An 18,884-nucleotide genomic window follows, 5' to 3' on the forward strand; every position below is an offset into this window, starting at 1 on the left:
GGATCATTTCTCTGCTGCACATAAACCAATTCCACAATTTGTGCCAGACGAACGCCAGGTTATTAACTGACAGCCAGGGAGCGCCGGCGGGAAAAACAGAGTTAACAACTGCCCGCGACCTGCTTAGATGTGCTCGGAGTGATGGGAACTAACTGTTCACAGAAGGGAAATAATTGAATAGCCCCGGCTGCTGTAGTCATGCCTTGCTGTAAGCAGAGAGAGGTCCCCATGCTGTGGGGTGTGAGGGGGGACTCCAGCTGCACTGTCCCACCCAAGCCTCCCCCGGGGCATCGGGTTCCTAGTGTATCAGCTATCATTCTGCATTCATTCTGCCTTCCCAGCCTGTACTATAAATAATTGGTTGATATGATGGCAAATGCCACTTTGTGACCGACCCTTCTTTCTCCTTCTAGTTCTTCCTGTCTTTCTGACTCCCTCTCACCAGGAGCCCCTCTGGCAAGTGGATTGACTCTGTCAGCAGGGTCGGCAGCTGCCGGGGGTCTGAGGGTCAGGATAGGAGAGGTCCCCCCAAATGAGGAAGTGGGTAGGGGGAGCTGCTAATCTGGGAAAATAGGAAGGGGGCAGGCTATCCATTGATTCTTTCCTCCTACCAGTTTCAGCTCACCACATAAACATATACACACCTTCTACTCTAAAATACCCCCCCAAAAAAATTCTTGAACACACACTGTGCCCCCCATCACATCACACACCATGTTCTCCAATGCATACTCGATGACCCCAAATTCACACGCACGGGGCGACTCCTGCACAGAGCACATCCCATAATACCCACGCAATACCTTCAGTATATACACTTAGTACTCACACACACACACATGTTCACACACACACACAAGCACATACACACACATACACGCACACACATACACACATTCATGCTGTATGGAGCATGTTCCCATTCTTACAACTGCTGCTCATAAGCTCACGAATGCTTCACACACACACACACACACACACACACACACACACACACACACACACACAGGCACATTCACATACACACACCGACACCTGTGTCTCCCAGCCCAATACAGTCTTACTTCCTCCTCATTCTCATTCCACAGACCTTAATTCAGTGTGACTGGCAAGGTCCAGCTAACCACGGTGGACTTCCCAATCTGTCCAGGAACCCTCTCTCCTGGGAATGCCCACCTCGTGCCATTTGTTCATTTCCCACCTGACGCTTGGCCTTTGTCATGTGTGGCCTTTCTGCACAATATCTGTACAGTTGCCATAGCTCCTTCAGTACTGATGCTGTATTTCATGTTGCCAGGAGCCAGGCCAGTTTCATCCCTGTGTCTCTCTAAGGGCTTTTAGCATTGTTCCTGGCACAGAATTGTGATTGAATGAATGAACGAATGAACGAACAAACAAACAAATGAACACTAGGATCCTTCCAAGAGTTCCCGAATCTGAGTGAACTTTAGAGAGCTGATTCATTCTTTCCTGGGGAACACCTAGGACTCTGAGGAGTCTTCCACCTGTGGCATTTAGACCAATCTCTAAGGAAGCTGCTAGATTAGTGGAAACTGAAGCAATCATGAAAAATGAGCCCTGAACGGCCCAGGAAAATGTATTTATTAACAGTGTCCTTGTATATTGCTTTTTTTTAATGGTGAGGTTATTATTTTAGACACCAGCATTGACATGAAATGCAAGATAAAGGCTCGGTGGCAAGGACTTCTCATTTTGGGGGCCCCCCATGCAAGGATAAACTCAATACGTGGACCCACCTCTGCACCTGAGGGTCACATTTGTTTTTCTTTCTTTCAAGCTTGGAAGGAAACCCATTACTTCAAATTGAAGTGGAGCCAACCTCAGAGGTGAGACATGGAGTTGGGCGAGGCTGCTGTTTCCAGGGGCTCCCCAGAACTCAGCGATACCCTTGATGACGCAGAGGGCTCGGGGCAGGTGGGGGCCGGGGGCTGTAACTCTGTGACAGTGACCAAGCAGTGACCCCTCCCGGCACCAAGCCTAATGGTCCATTATATAGTGTGCATCACGGAAAAGCTCCTGTGCGGAAGTTGGCAAGCAATTTGCATTCTTAGTTAAAAAACCAGCTCAGGACCGGATAAGTCCCCAGGGGATTTGTGCCCCACTGCCTGCCAAAAATACATGGGAAGAGGTGGGGGGCCTCAGGGACCCTGGGCTTGGCGGGGTGTGGAGAACCTTCTGGGGCTTCTCCCCTCCTGCTGGAGCCACTAGGGGAGTAAAAGCACCTCCTGGGGGAGCACCCCGGGGCCCTGACTCCTCATCTCTACCCATGGGTCCAGACTGGAAGGAACAGAGTCAGGGTTGCCAGAGAGAATCACGTTCTTTTCTGGAACTGCTGTGGTCAGCAAAAAATTACTGGGAGATGCTGATGTTTTCTGTGCCGTTTAACCTGAGTGTGCCACTGGGGACAGCTAGCTCAGCCAAGGGCCACCTTCTCAGGCGGTCTGGGCAGGCCCCAAGCCCCCTCAAATCCCCACTCTCAGTCACCTGTCACTCCCACATTTTAGCAAAAGAATTTCAGGGGCAGGGCACCCCCAGACCCTTCGCTGGGGAAGCAGGTCTCTAGACTGGGAGCATTTAACCATTGTGGCAGTCACGTCTTCGTGTACCTGAGTCCTGTGGGCATGTGGGATGAACACGGATTCCTGACCCTGCCCTGCTGATACTGAGTCAGTAGATCTGGGCGGGGCCCAGGAACCTGCCTTTTCTCAGGCATCCCTGCATGAGATTCACAGAGGAGTTAGGTCTGTGCCAAGAACCTTCATCATTAAAAACCTCACAGTGCCCCCAAGGCAGATTTTATTAGACCCCCCCCCCCATGCTTTGTGATGAAGAAAGGAGGGCTCAGGGAAGGAAAGTGACTTCCCCAAGGTCACACAGAGACCAGATTCCAGCTCATTCGGTCTGAGTTTTAAGCCTATTCAATCCGCCTCTCGCTCTGGTACCTCCTGCCTTCCCACTGCATTGGAGCCCCAGACCCCTGGACTGTGCAGAACAGCTCCGACCTCTCCCGGCTTCTGATTCATCACTTCCAAGTTCCCTGGGGGAAGCAAAAGGCGCTCCATGTTGAGGTTGTCCCACATTATATGCAGACTCTTGATGTACCCAAATTTTAGCCTGTTATATTTATCACACGCACACGAATAACCAGGCAAGTTAAAATATCGCGGTAGACTAGGAGCGCATCAGACATTAGGAGTTGAGACCCCTGAATCTTAATTCTAACTCTGCCTGGCTGTGTGACCTCAAACTAGGCGCTTCGCAGGGGACGTTGGCCCCTACTGAGGGTTTACCCAAGGTGCCCACACCAGGAAAGTTGCGGGGAACTAGAAGGGGTGGTGCCCCTAGCATTTCTCCTCGATGAGCCTCAGCCTCCCCCTGAGCACAAGAGAGTTGAATTATCAGCATCTCCCTCTCGACTCCTTTACTGTATATGATTCTAGACAAATAGAGCGATGTATGTGAGCAAATCCAGAGATACATATGCACACCATCAAAAAATGTCCATACACATGTCCAGACCTACACACGCACAAGGGGACCCCGCAGGACCTCATGGGAAGGAGGGGCAGTGCGGAAACAGCTGTGACCCCCACCCCCACAGAACGAAGAGGGCCATGATGAGGCCGAGGAGTCGGAGGACGACTTTGAGGAGATGAACCTGTCCCTCCTCTCAGCCCGGAGCTTCCCCCGGAAGGCCAGCCAGACCAGCATCTTCCTGCAAGAGTGGGACATCCCCTTTGAGCAGCTGGAGATCGGCGAGCTCATCGGGAAGGGCCGCTTTGGGCAGGTGTACCACGGGCGCTGGCACGGCGAGGTGGCCATCCGGCTGATTGACATCGAGAGGGACAATGAGGAGCAGCTCAAGGCCTTCAAGCGGGAGGTGATGGCCTACAGGCAGACGCGGCATGAGAACGTGGTGCTTTTCATGGGCGCCTGCATGAGCCCGCCCCACCTGGCCATCATCACCAGGTCAGTCCCACCTGGGCCCCCTGCCCACGGGTTTATTCCCAAAGCTCTGCTTCCGAGAGAGCTGAGAAATGGGGGTGCTGGTTAACTCAACATTTTGGTGAATAGAGCGTGTGCACTTCTACCATTTACGGTTTGTGTGGTTTTAAGGTTTGTGATCCCAGAAAATATCCTTAATGTGAAAACCCTTTGGCAGAGCACTGCATCATGGGGTATCAGAAAACTGATTCTGGATCCCCCTGTGCTTCAGGTATTTGTGAAACAGCGTCTCTGCGACTCACCTTTTCCATGTGTAAATTGAATGCAGTAGACTAAATCAGGGGTCTGCAAACTTCTTCTGTAAAGGGCCCAATAGTAAATATTTTCTGCCTTGTGGGTCATACAGTTGCTGTAGCAACTACTGAGCTCTGCTGCTGCTGCAGTGTGAATGCCCCCATAAACACGATGTAAATGGATGTATGTGGCTGTGTGTCAATAAAACTTTATTCGCAAAACCAGGCAATGCACTCACTGGGTTTGGTGCATGGACCCTCGTTTGTTGACCCTGGGGATAAGATTCTAATGACTGTTATTCTGGCTTTCATCAAAGCCTCAGAGCACATTTGCAGGGCCTTTCCATTGTTATTTGAAATGCCCAGGATCTGCAGTCTGTAGCTACCCAGATGGCGCAGGTAGTAGAGAACTGACATTAGGAAGATGTCAGGTGATAGCAACGTTTCTGATCTTGCTCTTGTTGACCTTGAAGAAAATAGCTTTGGTTTTCGTTGAATAGTTGGGGAACAATCCTTTGGTGTGTTTTTAAACTCTGGCATCTGCTCCCTTGTTGCATTAGGACTGGCCACAGCAGCAGCATTCTGGGTATAGCCTGTGATACCATAGGTCAGTTACGAGCTCTCTCCTTCCCATTCTCAAGTCATAAGCAATAAGATTCCAAATACATAAGCCTCAATCTTGGCAGGTGCAGTAGCATGAGCTGTTGGCTCAGGGAAGAGTTGATGTGTCTTTGGTCTGTTTCCTTATACAGAGCCTCCCTGAGTCCATTTATAAGACCTAGGAGACTAGTAGAAGGTGTGTGACTGTCCATCACTATTGATTATGCAGATTGTGGGTTGACTGGAACCCATGTATCAAATTGTATTTGCAAGGGATTGGAGATTTATGCATGGCCCTTCAACTCTCTTCAAATGAGGATAAAAATAGTGGTTCTCAACTCTGCACAGTACAGAAGTGGCTGTTAAATAATTAGTCCAGGTAATATTCAGGATCTGAAAAGTTCTGATTATGTGAGTGTATCAGTAAGCTTTTGCTGCGTAACAAAGTGCCTCAATACGTCATAGTTTCTCTCTTTTCTGTGGAAAGTTTTGCTCTGAGCCAGGCTTAGTAGCTGGGCTCTTGGATGTGTCTGTGGTCAGCTGATAGGTCAGACTGGGGGCTGGTCAGTACTGGATGCCCTCCAGGCTGGAAGAATGTCAGCTGGGGTGTCCTGGTTCTCTTCCACATGGCCTCTCATCCCCCAACAGGCTGGCAGGGGCTCATTCCCATAGTGATCTCCGTGCTCCAAGTACAGCAAGGGGTCAAGCCCTAATGGACAAGTGCCTTTCACATCTCTGTTTGTGTTGCATTTACTAATGTCCATTGGCCAAAGCAAGTCACGTGGTCAACCTCCATTCAAGGCACGGAGAAACAGACTCTGCTGCCATGTCACATCGCAAGGGTGTGGATGCAGAGAAAGAAACAACCTATCAGCGGAAGACCCTCGGCTCCCTTTCTTATCTAGCATCTGTCCTCTTCCTTAGCGGGCCCTTTACTTAGGGTGTACAAGTCTGGCTGAAAGGTGGTCTGTTCCCCACCATTGACCTTCTGTCCACCACCCCTCTCTGTCTGTTTCCCTAACTTTCTCTCTGCTCAGCGCCTCCCTTTCTGACCTGCCAATCCCTCGAGTTAGAATTCTGAAACGCACCATCTTTCCTCCTTTGCCTGCTCTTTCTAAGGACCTCCTGCCTCCTGCCCTCCGACTTCTTCAGTGTTATCAGTGGGACCCAGGTGCCCAGGATTCTCTCACCCCTTTCCCGAGGGCTGGCTAATTGGATATAGACCGGGTTCCACTAGCAGCCGCCTTGAAAAAGAAGTGGTCATTGTGAAATGTGCCTCTCCGCCGATGAGCCAGCTGTGTTTGTGGCCCCCTTCTCTGTTTTGTACAGAATCCTGAGCCCCCTCCAAGCGCCATCACTGCCTGCACATCTCACAAATAGCGCAGCCTTTTCCTGGCACCATGATCAAGGCTCCGCAGCTTTGGGACCTATAATTGGTCTCTGAAGTGTTGCGGCATTTTGTGTGAAGAAGCCAGATGAGCCCCCAAAGAAGGGGCATTTATTCCATAGTCCTGTGTTGTTATCTATTTATCTTTGAGGGGCTCTGTGTGCCCCCTCTTTCCCATTTTAGCACCATCCACTTGTTGGCCATCCAGGTTTCTTATCTGAACGGTCAGTGTGAACCCAAATATTTGAGTAATTTGATTAATCGCCTGCATTCTCACAGTTGGCTGGCAGAGGTCGATGGTTGGAGGAGAGCCAGCCAACTGGAACCGTTGTTGGACTCTGAATTTATTTTATAGGGAACATAAGACCAGAAAATTACCTGGCATATTCTGGATAAATTCACAATGGCATGTTCTAGCCAATTACTTAGTAATTATCATCGAAGTTAACAAGTATTTCTAAGATTAGCTTCCTTGTAATGCAATGTGTAGGGCTCTTGGGAAATGAGTAATCACCAACTAGTTATCCAACTGCTATATCCCCAAATGCAATTAGCAAGATTGCTAAATCATTTCACGATTGGGTCATTATGAGATAGCAAAGCTATCGACATTCTGCGTAATAGCTGATTTTAAAAACTCCAAATGTAATTCAAAAGCCAATAAAGATGGAGTTAAATGGAAGCCTCTCTCATCCTTCCACCTTCTTGTGGAGTTTCCCAGGCCTCAGTTTCCTCATCCATATAATGAGCAGGTAGAAGCAGATAGTTTGTTGCAGGGTCCTTCCAACTCTAACATAATTCTTCGGTTCTCTCACAATGGGCCGCGTCTGAGAAGCAGCCCGGAACAGCCCTGGAGCCTTGCTTCCCGAAGTTCCCACCTGGGTCTCCGGCATCAGAGCCAGCAAAGGGGACGATCGTTAAAGTGCGGATTCCTGGGTGCCACCCAGTTTCCTAGGGCTGTCGTAACAAATTGGCACAAAGTTGGTGGCTTAAAATGAGCGCACACATTTATTCTCTTACATTTCTGGGGGGTCAGAAGTCTAGGGTGGGTCTCACGGGGTTCAGATCAAGCCAGAGCTTCATTCCTTTCTGGAGGCTCCAGAGAATCTGTTTCTTTGCCTTTTCCAGCTTCTAGAACTGTGCTTTTCTTGTATTTCTTGGCTTGCGGCCCCTTCCTCCTTCTTCAAGAGATGTCAGTTTAGCATCTTGCTTTCATTGTCCCATGGTCTACCTCTGTGGTCAGATCTCCCCTTGTAAGAAGACTTGTGATTGCATTTAGGACCTGCCCAGATAATCCACGATCAGCTCCCATTTCAAGATGCTTCACTGAATCACATCCACAAAGTCCCTTTTGTGATATACGAGAGCAGCCACTGTTATTAGGGATTAGGACCTGGACATCCTTGAGAGTCATTTTCAGTCTACCACAGGATCCCTAGGCCTAACGAATCAAGTCTCTTTGTAGGTGAAGCCTTTTTACCAAGTACGCCAGCCCCAGTCTAGCCCAGCTCACCTTTGGAAACCATGTCCCAGAGGATATCGCCAGGGAGTACCCATCACGTGCCCAGCGCTGATGTCAGATGTGTCCAGCCTAGTGCAGAGGAAAGTGGAAACAGGGACCTAAGAGCCTGGTGAGAAGTCTGGATTTGATGCCAAGGGCAGCAGGCAGCCACAGGAGGGTTGTTGCCAGGTGGGACCTCCTGCTTCCGAGGGCAAAAAATCGGCGATCTTCCAGAGTAAAGGGCACGGGCCCAAGGGACGTTTTCTTTAAAGATTCATACCCCTGTTGCTATTACCCAAGTAACCCCAGGAAGCCCCTTGTGCCTCCTTCCAGCCGGTGCGTACCCCCAATCCCCACTGTTCTGAACTGTATCACCATCAGCTATTTCTGCCTGTTCTTTAACTATATATAAATGGACGCCTACTGCGTGGATTCCTGTCTGTCTGGCTCTTTATTTCTCAGCACGTTGTAGAGACTCGCCCGGTGTCGTGTGTATCAGCAGTCGTTTCCGTGGCTGAGCCGCAGTCTGCGGCACAGACACACCGCGATCTCTTTCTCCATCCTCCTGTTAATGGACAGTTAAGAGTTTCTCGCAGGTCGACCTCAGCCTGGCTGCGGTTTCCCTAATAGACTAAGAGACAGCTTCGGTTCACTTCTTGCTTTTTAACCTCCTCCTATCATTTTCTACTTCGGATTTCTGCCCATTCTGAGACACTGACCTGACCCTTCTCTCCATCAGCTCCCTTCCTTACACCAGGCAACCTTTTCTGTGGGAACGTGCTCCTGTTCTTATCCAAAAAGAGCTCCAAGGACACGTTGTCCAGGAGTTCTCTTTCTTTCTCTCTCCAGTGTGTCTGTCCCTAGAAAACAGATGACAAAAATTAGCTAGATTTCCTTTTAAAAATTTTGGAGGGGTTATGGGGAAGGAGAAGCTGCCTCACTTTTCCCAGAAAGGTTTGTCGTAGCGTCCCAGTGCGCCCCTCAGCTTCCGCTTAGCCCTCCCTGGGGACAGGAGGATGCAGAGAGCCTCGGGCCCAGCAGAGACCGTGGTTCCTTCACTCGAAGCTGAACAGACACAGCTGATCCTCACTGCTGAATCCTTCTTACTTCCCCGGTGGAGGGGCATTGAGTTAATTTGCTAAATGAGGAGCCCCTTCAAAGGAACCAGAAGCATAGCAGATTCTGCCAGCCTTCAGCAGGTGCTTTGCTTCAGGCCAGGCACAGGGATGTCCTCCCATTGTGAGGCATTGTGCCCATTTTACAGATGGGAAAACTGAGGTCAGGGAAGCAAAGGGAGCCCTTGCCCAGGTCATAGAACCTGGATTTGAGTAAATGCACTCCTGCATGTTCATCTAGAGCAGCGGTTCTCAACCTGTGGGTCGCGACCCCGGCGGGCGTCGAACGACCAAAACACAGGGGTCTCCTAAAGCCATCGGAAAATACATATTTATTATACAATACATTTTAAATAAAATATGTATTTCCGATGGCTTTAGGCGACCCCTGTGTTTTGGTCGTTCGACCCCCGCCGGGGTTGCAACCCACAGGTTGAGAACCGCTGATCTAGAGTGTTCCGTCTTCGTCATGGCTACCTTGGGCAGGTCAAGGGGAATAGGCTCAACTCCTGAGCAATGGCTTATCATGGGATTCTTTTCTACCTTTGATCAGATCAAAATTACCTGGAGGACTTGGTAACAAAAGAAGGCCCAGGCCCCATTTCACTCATATAAGGCAAGGCCTCTGTCTTTCTCATTAAGTTCCAGAGGATTCGGTACACCACAGCTTGTTAAACTGAGTTTCATTTTTGTAGCTTTAATTCTGTGCTTTTCTGAAATGTCCTGCAAATTCCTGTGGGGCCAGCACACACCCACACACACACACCACCTCTAAATTACACACCAACTCTCTCCCTCTCATGCTTGTCCTCTCTCCCACACTCCTCTCATAAAAACACTTTTTCTCTTTCTTTCCCTGCAAAAGACTAGTTTCATTAATATTAGCAACTCACAAAGGTTCCATAGCCCAGAGGCCTCATCCCCCACTGCTCCCCCCAATATTTTTCAAAACCCCCCAAATTATTTAAATCCATGCTTCATAGTGTGGACCTCTGATTGGCATCACCTGGGAACTTGTTAGAAGCGTAAATTCTTGTCCCCTTCCCCCCAAGTTAGAAGCCCTGGGGTGAGGGCCCAGCTTGCCCTGTTTTAAGAAGCCCTCTACGAGATTCTGATGCACACTCACGCTCAGACCCACTGCTTTGCAGAAACCTGTTCCTACTTGGTAGGTGTCTCTTGTTAGGAGATTCCTTCGCACCTTGGAAGCCTCCTTGTCCCCTCACTAAATGATTCTGCCAGGCGACATTGACAGGGGAGCAGCTGAGTGCAAAGTGAATGAGGGCCTGGAATGTCCCAACATGAGGACCCGCACAGCCTGTCTTGGCATCAGCTCTCACACTAGGTCATTAATGCGCCTTCTACAGACATGTAGTGCAGCCTGGCTGAATGCTGGTTGTGCTCAGAACATGGTTCCTATGATTTATACAAGGACTGTGCCTTCCAGTAGAAGAGGTGGACAGTAACAAGTTAGACAGTGAAGTCCAATAATTAAAGCGCTGTGTTAAGTGCTGTGAAGGCCACAGATGGGGTTGGGAGGGGTGTTAGAGAGAGAGGCGGGCGCTCCTTTGAGGAAGGGCTCAGAAGCAGTGTCTTAGAGGAGGTGGTGTTTGGGCTGACAGCTAATGATGAGGAGATGGCCTTGCAAAGAGGCAGAGTGAGAGCAGTCCAGGCAGGGGATACAGCACGTGCAAAGGCCCTGAGGTGGGAATGAGATGGACATGTTTGAGGACCAGAGGAAGTAAGGGGTCACGTGATGGCAGGGTGGTAGGAAAGGGGCAGCAGGGGCCCCAAAGTGCAGGTGAAGGCATGGAGATTATCCTAATGCAGTGGGAAGCCAGTGAAAGATCTCAAACTGGAGCTGACCACGCCACTCAGGAAGTGTCCCAGTGGCCTGGCTGCTGTGCCTTCTTACACTCAGCTAGTTGGTTCAGTGTGTCAAAGCCAGTGATGGCTTCAACCAAGCTGAGCTGATGGATGCAGAAGAGGAAATGGGGCTCTGGGGTGTCCTGGCTGTCTGTGAGGCATTTCCACACGGGTGACTGGTTCAGGGAGTAGGAGAGAGCGGGGCTTTGGGGCTCATATACACGTCTTGTTCTGATAGAGGGGCTTGGGCTGTGCACCCCAGGAAAGAGAAGGGAGGAAGAACAGGACTTCCCCACAGTTCTTGGAAGAATTTTTTAAATTTCTCATTTGGCAAGTGTCATCCGTCCCTCCGCCGGGTGCCTGAGTGTGAATGCAATTTTGCAGTCATGTGGAGGCGACTCTTTTGTCCGTGTGCATGCGACACCCAGCCCCCACCCATCTCCCAGGGACCCGGCAGGGATGAAATCCCATCGGGCCTCATTTGCACATCATTTTAAATCTGGTCCATATCGGGAGCTGTTTAATAGATTATCTACTTCCAACTCCAAATCGGTTCCTGTTTTTTTTTCCGGTTTTCAAATATAATCGCGCCAAGCCGCTAAATTGGACAGACAGACAAATGGAGAACCCTGCCTTCAGCCGAGAGGGTAACTCAAGGCCCCGACAGAGATCTCGACTTGCTTTTTCTGTAACTCTGTGCTCGTGGGCTTTCTGATTAGTTTTCCTTCAGGCCAGTTTGATTGTCCTAAATATAACATACAAGAGTTGGGGGGCTGGAGCACATGAAGATGATGTCCCCTCCCCCTCCTTCCCGTCATCTAGTGGAATCGGCTTCCTTTTATGTTCAAAAAGCTGAATTGCTTTCCCTTTATAAAGCGCAGCTGAAAGGGTTTTTGTCTGTGGCTGCGTTTAATTGTGCCGGGATGTAAAGCGTCCGGGACTTTTGTGCAGGAAGCGCTATAAATGGACTGCGTCATTATCATTATTATTATTAGCACCATCTCCTGTACGTCGTTGCCGATGCCTGTTGGTAAAACGATCATATGACTGGCGCAGGACTGGCATGGATGAAGGCTTCGCCCCTGGCCACCACCCTCCTCGACTCTCAAAAGATTCTGCAATTAGCATGGGTGACATCCGTCATCACTGAAAAAAGTAACTTTTGTAAGTGATCACTCGTTCGTTATTGAAAATGCAGATCAGCAAAGAAAAAGAAAGGAGTAAAATTCACCCGTGATGTTTCCAGCCGGAGAGAAATCACGTTCATGTTCACGTGTGTATCCTTCCAGGAAGTTAATACACAGCAGGTCCTCAAATAATGATGTTTCATTCAAGCCTGTTTTGTTATAATGTTAATGAGGTGCCCTAGGAACTGGACTCTTGTTTGTATCAATTAGCCTAAGGCAGTGGTCCACAAATTGCGGCTGGGGAGCCACATGCAGCTCTTTGGCCCCTTGAGTGTGGCTCTTCCACAAAATACCACATGCAGGTGCTACCTCGATAAGGAATGTACCTACCTATATAGTTTAAGTTTATAAAAAATTTGGCTCTGAAAAGAAATTTCAATTATTGTACTGTTGATATTTGGCTCTGTTGATTAATGATTTTGACGACCACTAGCCTAAGGTAAAAGTGGTTTCGTGTATGTTGGCATGCTTAAGGTCGCAGAAACTATCAGTGACGTTAAGTGAGGGTGTAGTGTATATGCAAACAAGTAGTTTGTATGCGTCAGGGTAACGGTAGCTGCTGGGACAAATAAGCCTAAAAACATTAAGTGACTTAACAATAGAAATCCATTTCTGGCTCCAGTAATAGTCCAACATGGGTGTTTCTGGAATGCAGGTGGCTTTTCTTCATGTGGGGAGGGATCCAAGACCGATAGCATCTTTTGGAGTCACCTGAGGGCTCAGAGCTCTCTGCTTCTGGCTGGGGAGAGGCAGGTGGGAGGTCTCCAGGTCTCCGTGAGCCGTACACATCATGCCACTCCTGTGTTCTGGGCTGGCGTTGTCCCTTGACCACAAGGGAGGCTGAGCGATAGCTCACTGTATTCCGGGGAAGACAATGATGTGGGTTTTGTAGAAGACCCCGCAGCTCTGTGACCCATCAACATTGATGGATAGATCTTCTATCCCGTTGAAGGTGGACTCATCCAGCAACCCTGTTTTGTGACTCGCTATTTCACTAAACACCATATGTATGAACACTCCCCCTTTAAAAGGTGTGAGTCTCTCACAGTGTTCTCACTCCCGTTTGCCTTGGTTTCCTCATGGATAGAATGGGGATAACATTTATCTCTCTTGCAAGGTAGTGGTAAGAATTAAAGAGCTTATATAGACAGACTGTAGTGTAATACCGCCTGGAACTGGAGGGGGCTCCATACCTTGTATCTCCTAGTTGCTGTAGTAATAACGATCATATTCTAACAACAATGATGACAGCAGTAACAGTCATGAAGCAGCAGTTAGGAGAAGCAGCATATTTCCTCTTGGGTGCCTTTGACGCTACAAACAGCAGGTGTTTTGTGTTTATTAGCATATCAAGTGATACATGCGGATGGCTGGGCTGTGGTCTGAATACTCTGACTTGTGTTCCAGCTCCTGGCTGGTCCCTTGGCCAAATGACTTAAGCTCCTTAAACTTCAGGCCCTCCAGAAGGAGAAGTTGAGTAAGGAGCTGGATGTACCGGTGTCACGCTCTGAGGAAAGGTTGGGGCTGGAAATAACCCGTGCATGAGTCATCGGCATGGAAGTGGTGATTGAAGCCGTGGGCTCCCGTGGAAGCTGAGGTTACCCAGGGAAGAAGGGGGGGGTCACCTGAGGACGGCGCCTGGAGCACCTCTGACACTGGGTGGCCTGGTGGGGAAGGGTCGCCCCGCACAGGGGACTGAGAAGAAGCCGGCAGGGCCGTAGAGGCAGCCAGAAAAGCGTGGGATTATGAGGCTAGCCCACAGTGTCTCCCGGCCCCCAACAGTCCCTCCCATCCTGTCACTGCGTGTTATTCACAGTCACTGGGGCACTTCTCAACCATAAGGTGACGATTCTTTTGTTCCTCCATATGTTTGTCTGCTTCTGGTCTCTCTTCCCTGTATCCCCTCCCCCACTCAGACATAGGCCCCACCCAGGAAATCAGGACCTCAGCTATTTGACTCGCCTCTGTATCTCCAGCCCCTAAAATGCTAGGTTCCCCTTCAATTCCCGTTGAATAAAGAAACGACAGTTTCCCCAAACACGTGCATGCGCGTTACCACAGCCTGCTCCTCCGGGCGTCACCGCCGACAGGGAGGAGTGCTGTTTGCTCACAGTCACTGAGAGACGAGTGGGGCCTAAGTGGAACGTGGTCCAAGCCAGTGGAGGGTGGCAGCAGGATGTGGGGAAGTCACAGTGATGGAAATATAAAAAGGTGTCCGTTCCGGGAGTCAGTGAGAATAGTACAGGGTATTTGCCCCACATGGTCACCGTGTGTCAGGTCCCGGCTGCCATGGGCTCTGCCCCCCTGGAGCTCACAGACAGACCCGTAACTGGGTGATCCTCAAACCGTGTTGTCATCTCTGCAGTGGGCTCACAGAGAACTGTGGGGACCCAGAACCAGCCCCTTATCCCACCAAAGAATTGGTTAAGAAAGTATTGATATTCCTAATAAAAGGAGCATCATATGCAAAGGGCTCGAGATGGGAGGGCTTGAGACTTGGGGTTGTGGGGGGAGGTCGTGAGCTAGAGCAGTGGTTCCCACAGGGAACAGCATGAGCTAAGAAGCTGGAAACGATCCTGAAGGGCCCTGTGAGTTAGGCCAAGGAATTTGAACTTCTCTCCTAAGGGCAGTGGGGAGCCACCCGGCAGTGATGTGGCCAGGGGAGTGATGCAGGCTGCCCTGCATTTTAGCAAGCCCACTCTGGGGCGGTCCCTTTCCTTAGGAGAGCTTGCAGCAGGGTGGCTGCTGTATTTCCCTCCTCCATGAACCGTGTGGACAGTTGGTGTCGATCCCCATCGGACATCAGTGGGAGGTGGTGCCGGTCCGAATGGGCTGGGTTCTAAGCGATATTTGGCATGGCTCCCAAGGGGGACAGCAGCGGCGAGCTGGCCATCCTCGGGAAAGGAAGATTTTTTTTCAACAGCTCTCACTATTTACCCACGCTAAGAACAGCCAGCGGCACTGCCGTGTTGGCAAGGCATCTGTGGGCCCATCAGGCCCCTGACGGGTTCCAGCAGCCAGAGGGGACGGTTTCCTCAGCCTCGCTGGCAGACAGTGGTCAAGCAGAGATTCAGGAGCCTACGACTGGCTTCAAGGAGAGAGGCCAAATTGTTATTAAAAGCCAGTTCCCTGCAATCTGATCAACCTGTGTGGAAATGCTGGGCTGCCTGTGTTTTAAACCATTTTCACAACCCTCTGAAGTGAGTACCAGTCGGCTCCCCATTTCTAGACAAGGAAACGGAGAGACTATGCCCCCAAGGACGTAAAGCTGGGCAGGGGCAGGGGCGGGGTCTGAACCCACAGCTGTCTGATTCAGGCCACCTCTTGCTTTCTTTCCCCGTGTCATCTGTACCTAAGTCCATCAGTTGTTTTTTTTTGTTTTCGGGGTTTGTTTTTTTTTATGCCTTAGCCGCCTCCACTGCAGGTCCCCTCCCCTGGGGAGAGGACAAAGGCTGGCCTGCCTTCAAGTCAGTTTCATTGTCTGAAGCCACCAAGTTCGTTGCCTGGCTTGTGACCTGCTGTGTTAGCAGCAGATGCCAGCTGAAACCCTGGCATTTGTCCCTTTCCCTCTCTCTCTCCCTGTGGCAGACTCCAGGGTCCGTGAGCAGGCTGGGAGGGGGCAAGTGTCAGATCAGTGCATTGTCGCGCTGTTCTGGGAACCGGTCGGTCTTGGACTGCGGCTGGATGCATTCTCAACCCTGTTCCAGTGGCTCGGGCACCACGCAGCTTCTGCTTTGTCCCTGCCCGATCGTGTTTAAGATAATTAAGCCCATAAATCAAATAATAAATAGATATCGACTCTTTGTCATGGAGTCTATCAGGATTGATTGACCACTGGGAGACTGCTTTCCCCAATCAATGGGGAGCTGGGGGGATTAATAAATCTTGATAATGACTGGCAACAGGAAAATCAATAGGTACATTAATGTATGCATTGGGACATAGATCTTTGAATGTGGAATAAGAGTTTGTGTTGGAAGCGGAGGGGAACAAGAGAGGCGGGGAGAACAGACGCAGAGAGATTATCGGTATCCCTCGACCCAAGCACGGTACTTGATATACTGGAAGTGCTCATTGATTTTTGGTGAACTGCAGAAATCCAAGGAGCGAGAGGTTTGCCTTAAAAAGAAATTGTATTTAGTGTTTACTTTTTCAGTTCTCTGGATGTCTGAGTGCCCAGAAGTCCCCTCTGCCCATGGGCTGCATTGTTCTTAATGCTTGGCCTTCGGGGGAGAAGGAAAGAGGAGGAGAGGATTGACTAAGATGGGGGGTGGCAGAGGGAAGTGGAATGAGGGGTTCCCTGGCTGTTCAGGTGCCGGCCACCCTCACTGAGAAAGAGACTTGAAACTTCGTCAGGTTCAGGGAGCAAAGTCGAGAGTTTGGTTGGCATTTTGAGTGTGAAGGGTGCCCCTGAGTCTTTCAAGGGGCAATGGCAGGTGGGCATTCAGTTACATCGTTGTTCAGAGGTGAGTTCTAGATCAAGGACAGAGGACCGGGAGCCATCTGTGTCGTGAGGTATTAGGAGCCATAGGCCAGGGCAGACAGCCCGGGGCAGTGCTTCTCACACTTGACTGTACATCAGAATCCTTGGGGGGGGGGGGGGGGGTTGTGCAAACACAGATGGCCAAGCTCCACCCCCAGTTTCTGACTCCATAGCACTCGGGATGGGGGCCTGAGAAAGTGCATGGTTAGCCTGTTCCCAGGTGTGATGATGCTACAGGTGTGGGGACCCCACGCTGAGAACCAGTGGCCCTGGAGCAACAAAACCAGAGGGGGGAGAGGACAGAGTATTCCCGCAAGGGAGACTGAGGAGAAGGGGCCAGGAGAGACTGTTGTTGTCATGGAAGCCCCAGGCGAATAGTGTTTCAGCAAGGGGGTGTGGTCAGCCATCTCAGAAGCTGGCTGTTGTAAGGACAGACCAGATGCAACTGGAAAAGCATCCCTGGGAGCCATTGCAGCCTTGACAGTTTGTGGGCCTGTGGTTTGCACCCATTTGCAGACTTTCTTGTTCACCTGCCCAGTGATATTGGACAACCTCACCTGTGATCCCAGGTGCCTACCCTGTGCATTTCCAGGCTAGGGCTAAGGCTTAGGTGGGAATGGAGCTCTTCTCCCTCCCAACCAGAAGGATGATCCTGGGGACAGTCATTGGGGGGGGGGGGCTTGAGGCACATTCATTCCCAGGAGCAGCTCCCAGCAGGAAAGGGCTGAAATCCATCAGGATGGCTGTGTGGCGTCGCGGAGGCTGGAGATGAGTGCACTCCAGGGATATGTTCTCTCTGGGCGCCGCGCAGTATCGTTTTCCAAAGCAGTCATTGATAGTCAGCCGCCACTGTCCTTCATAACGAGGAAGGGAAGTTGGTTGCCTGGTTGAGTCATTTTTAATATGAAGGAGGTCTTTGCTAGGAGATGGCATTCTGAATATTTATTAAGGGGAACAGATTTGTAGAGCCTCTACGACATGCTGGGCTCTGTGCTAAGGACCTTGTAGCTGTTGCTCCGTTGAATTACTGTCCCTGTTTTACAGAGGAGGAGCCTGGGACTTAGGGAGACAAGGTGGCTCATGTAAAGACACACAGCTGGTGTGAGCTGTACTGTGTCATCTTACAGACTGAACTAATGTTTAGTTTGCATATTCTTTTTGGTCATTTCCCAAAGCCCTCCAGATGAGTCTCATAGCTCCCTGTCATGGTCAGGCCACCTCTTTTACAGTTGGGTGCAGAGTCAAATTTATGGTAATTACGCCCCCCCCTTCAATATAGAAATTTTAAACCAGGGAAAAAACAGGTCTTGTGTATCAAAGTCAAGCTTCTGTGTGGCATTCAGTGTGTGGCCTAATGGGTCATCAGAAAATACAAGCTGATAGTCACAAAAATAGCCTGTGGGGAAAAGTTTGGTTTACCAGTTGTCTGGATCTGAGTAGTTAGATGCATGCAGATTTGTTAACAGAAGTTTTTCTTTTGCATTGGTAGTCATTTGGCCTTTCTGAGCCTCAGTTTCTGCGTCTGTACCATGGAGACCATAATAGTCTCTACCTTGTGGGATTGTTGTAAGGACGAAGGGAGTTTCTCCATATAAGACACTGAGGACAGAGCTTGGCATGGATCAGATGCTACGAAGCTATTGGCATTTGTTCCTGTTGCAGCTTCTGTTACTACTAGCCCTGCACCATGGGTACCCAGTGGAGTACCCCACTTGGGTGAAGTTAGGAGCCTTGTCATTGGGTGGCTGTGTGACCTTGGACACTACTTCCTCTCTCTGAGCCTCTCATCTGTAAAATGAGGATAACAGCCACAGGGTGGATAGGAGGAGCAAATGAAATGGCAAAACTGAGAACTTCATAAAATGACCAGGTTTTGTGAGCAAGGGAGCATCCCTGAAAGGAGTTGCTCACACACGTTGGTGTCTTTCCACAATGCCAATAAGCCAATGGAGTACACACAGGTCACACACAGAGAGGGGGTACTTACGCAATAGGAACCAGCAGAGCGAGTGTCTGGCGTGAAGTCCTGGTTACTGGCAGCGTCTCAAGGTGGAGAGGTGAGTGTCAGTCTCAAGCCAGGCTACTACAGTGCTGGCATGCGTCCAGTGTGGTGGAAGTCTGGCAGGCAGGGGTCCAAGTGTGACCCATGTACAGCCAAGTTTGAGCGCTGGGTGGTCCGAGCTCTGAGTTCTTACAGCCTGCTAGGGGCAGAGGTCCCACTCATATTGGTGTCCAGATGGAGTCCCTAGCTGAGTGTCCAGACTAGTGGTTTGGGGTGTTAGATGCCATTACCTCAGTCTTGAGGTAGCGCTTGACATGACTGTCATGGCTGACAGTGACTCCATATTGGATTGTCCAAGATGTCCAGGAAGTCCACTCTGCTCGTGCTCTCTCCACCAAGATTAGAGAAATGAGGAGTGATTGAAAAATTATGTAATAATAATAATAGATAGTTCATGAAGCATTGACTATACGTCTAATATTATTCT

At 50.0% G+C, this 18,884-nt stretch overlaps 1 protein-coding gene across 1 annotated transcript in view; it reads left to right on the forward strand.

Annotated features, from left to right (window-relative positions):
• KSR2 (kinase suppressor of ras 2) overlaps positions 1 to 18,884 on the forward strand; it is a 301,392-nt gene that overhangs the window by 246,513 nt on the left and 35,995 nt on the right. The window contains exons 13-14 of the mRNA XM_066370811.1: positions 1,799 to 1,847; positions 3,623 to 3,990. Of these exons, the coding sequence (XP_066226908.1) occupies positions 1,799 to 1,847; positions 3,623 to 3,990 (417 nt within the window). The remainder of the gene's footprint in view (positions 1 to 1,798; positions 1,848 to 3,622; positions 3,991 to 18,884) is intronic.

The sequence above is a fragment of the Saccopteryx leptura genome, chromosome 2 (assembly GCF_036850995.1).
Source record: "Saccopteryx leptura isolate mSacLep1 chromosome 2, mSacLep1_pri_phased_curated, whole genome shotgun sequence".
In the NCBI taxonomy this organism is placed as follows: Eukaryota; Metazoa; Chordata; class Mammalia; order Chiroptera; family Emballonuridae; genus Saccopteryx; species Saccopteryx leptura.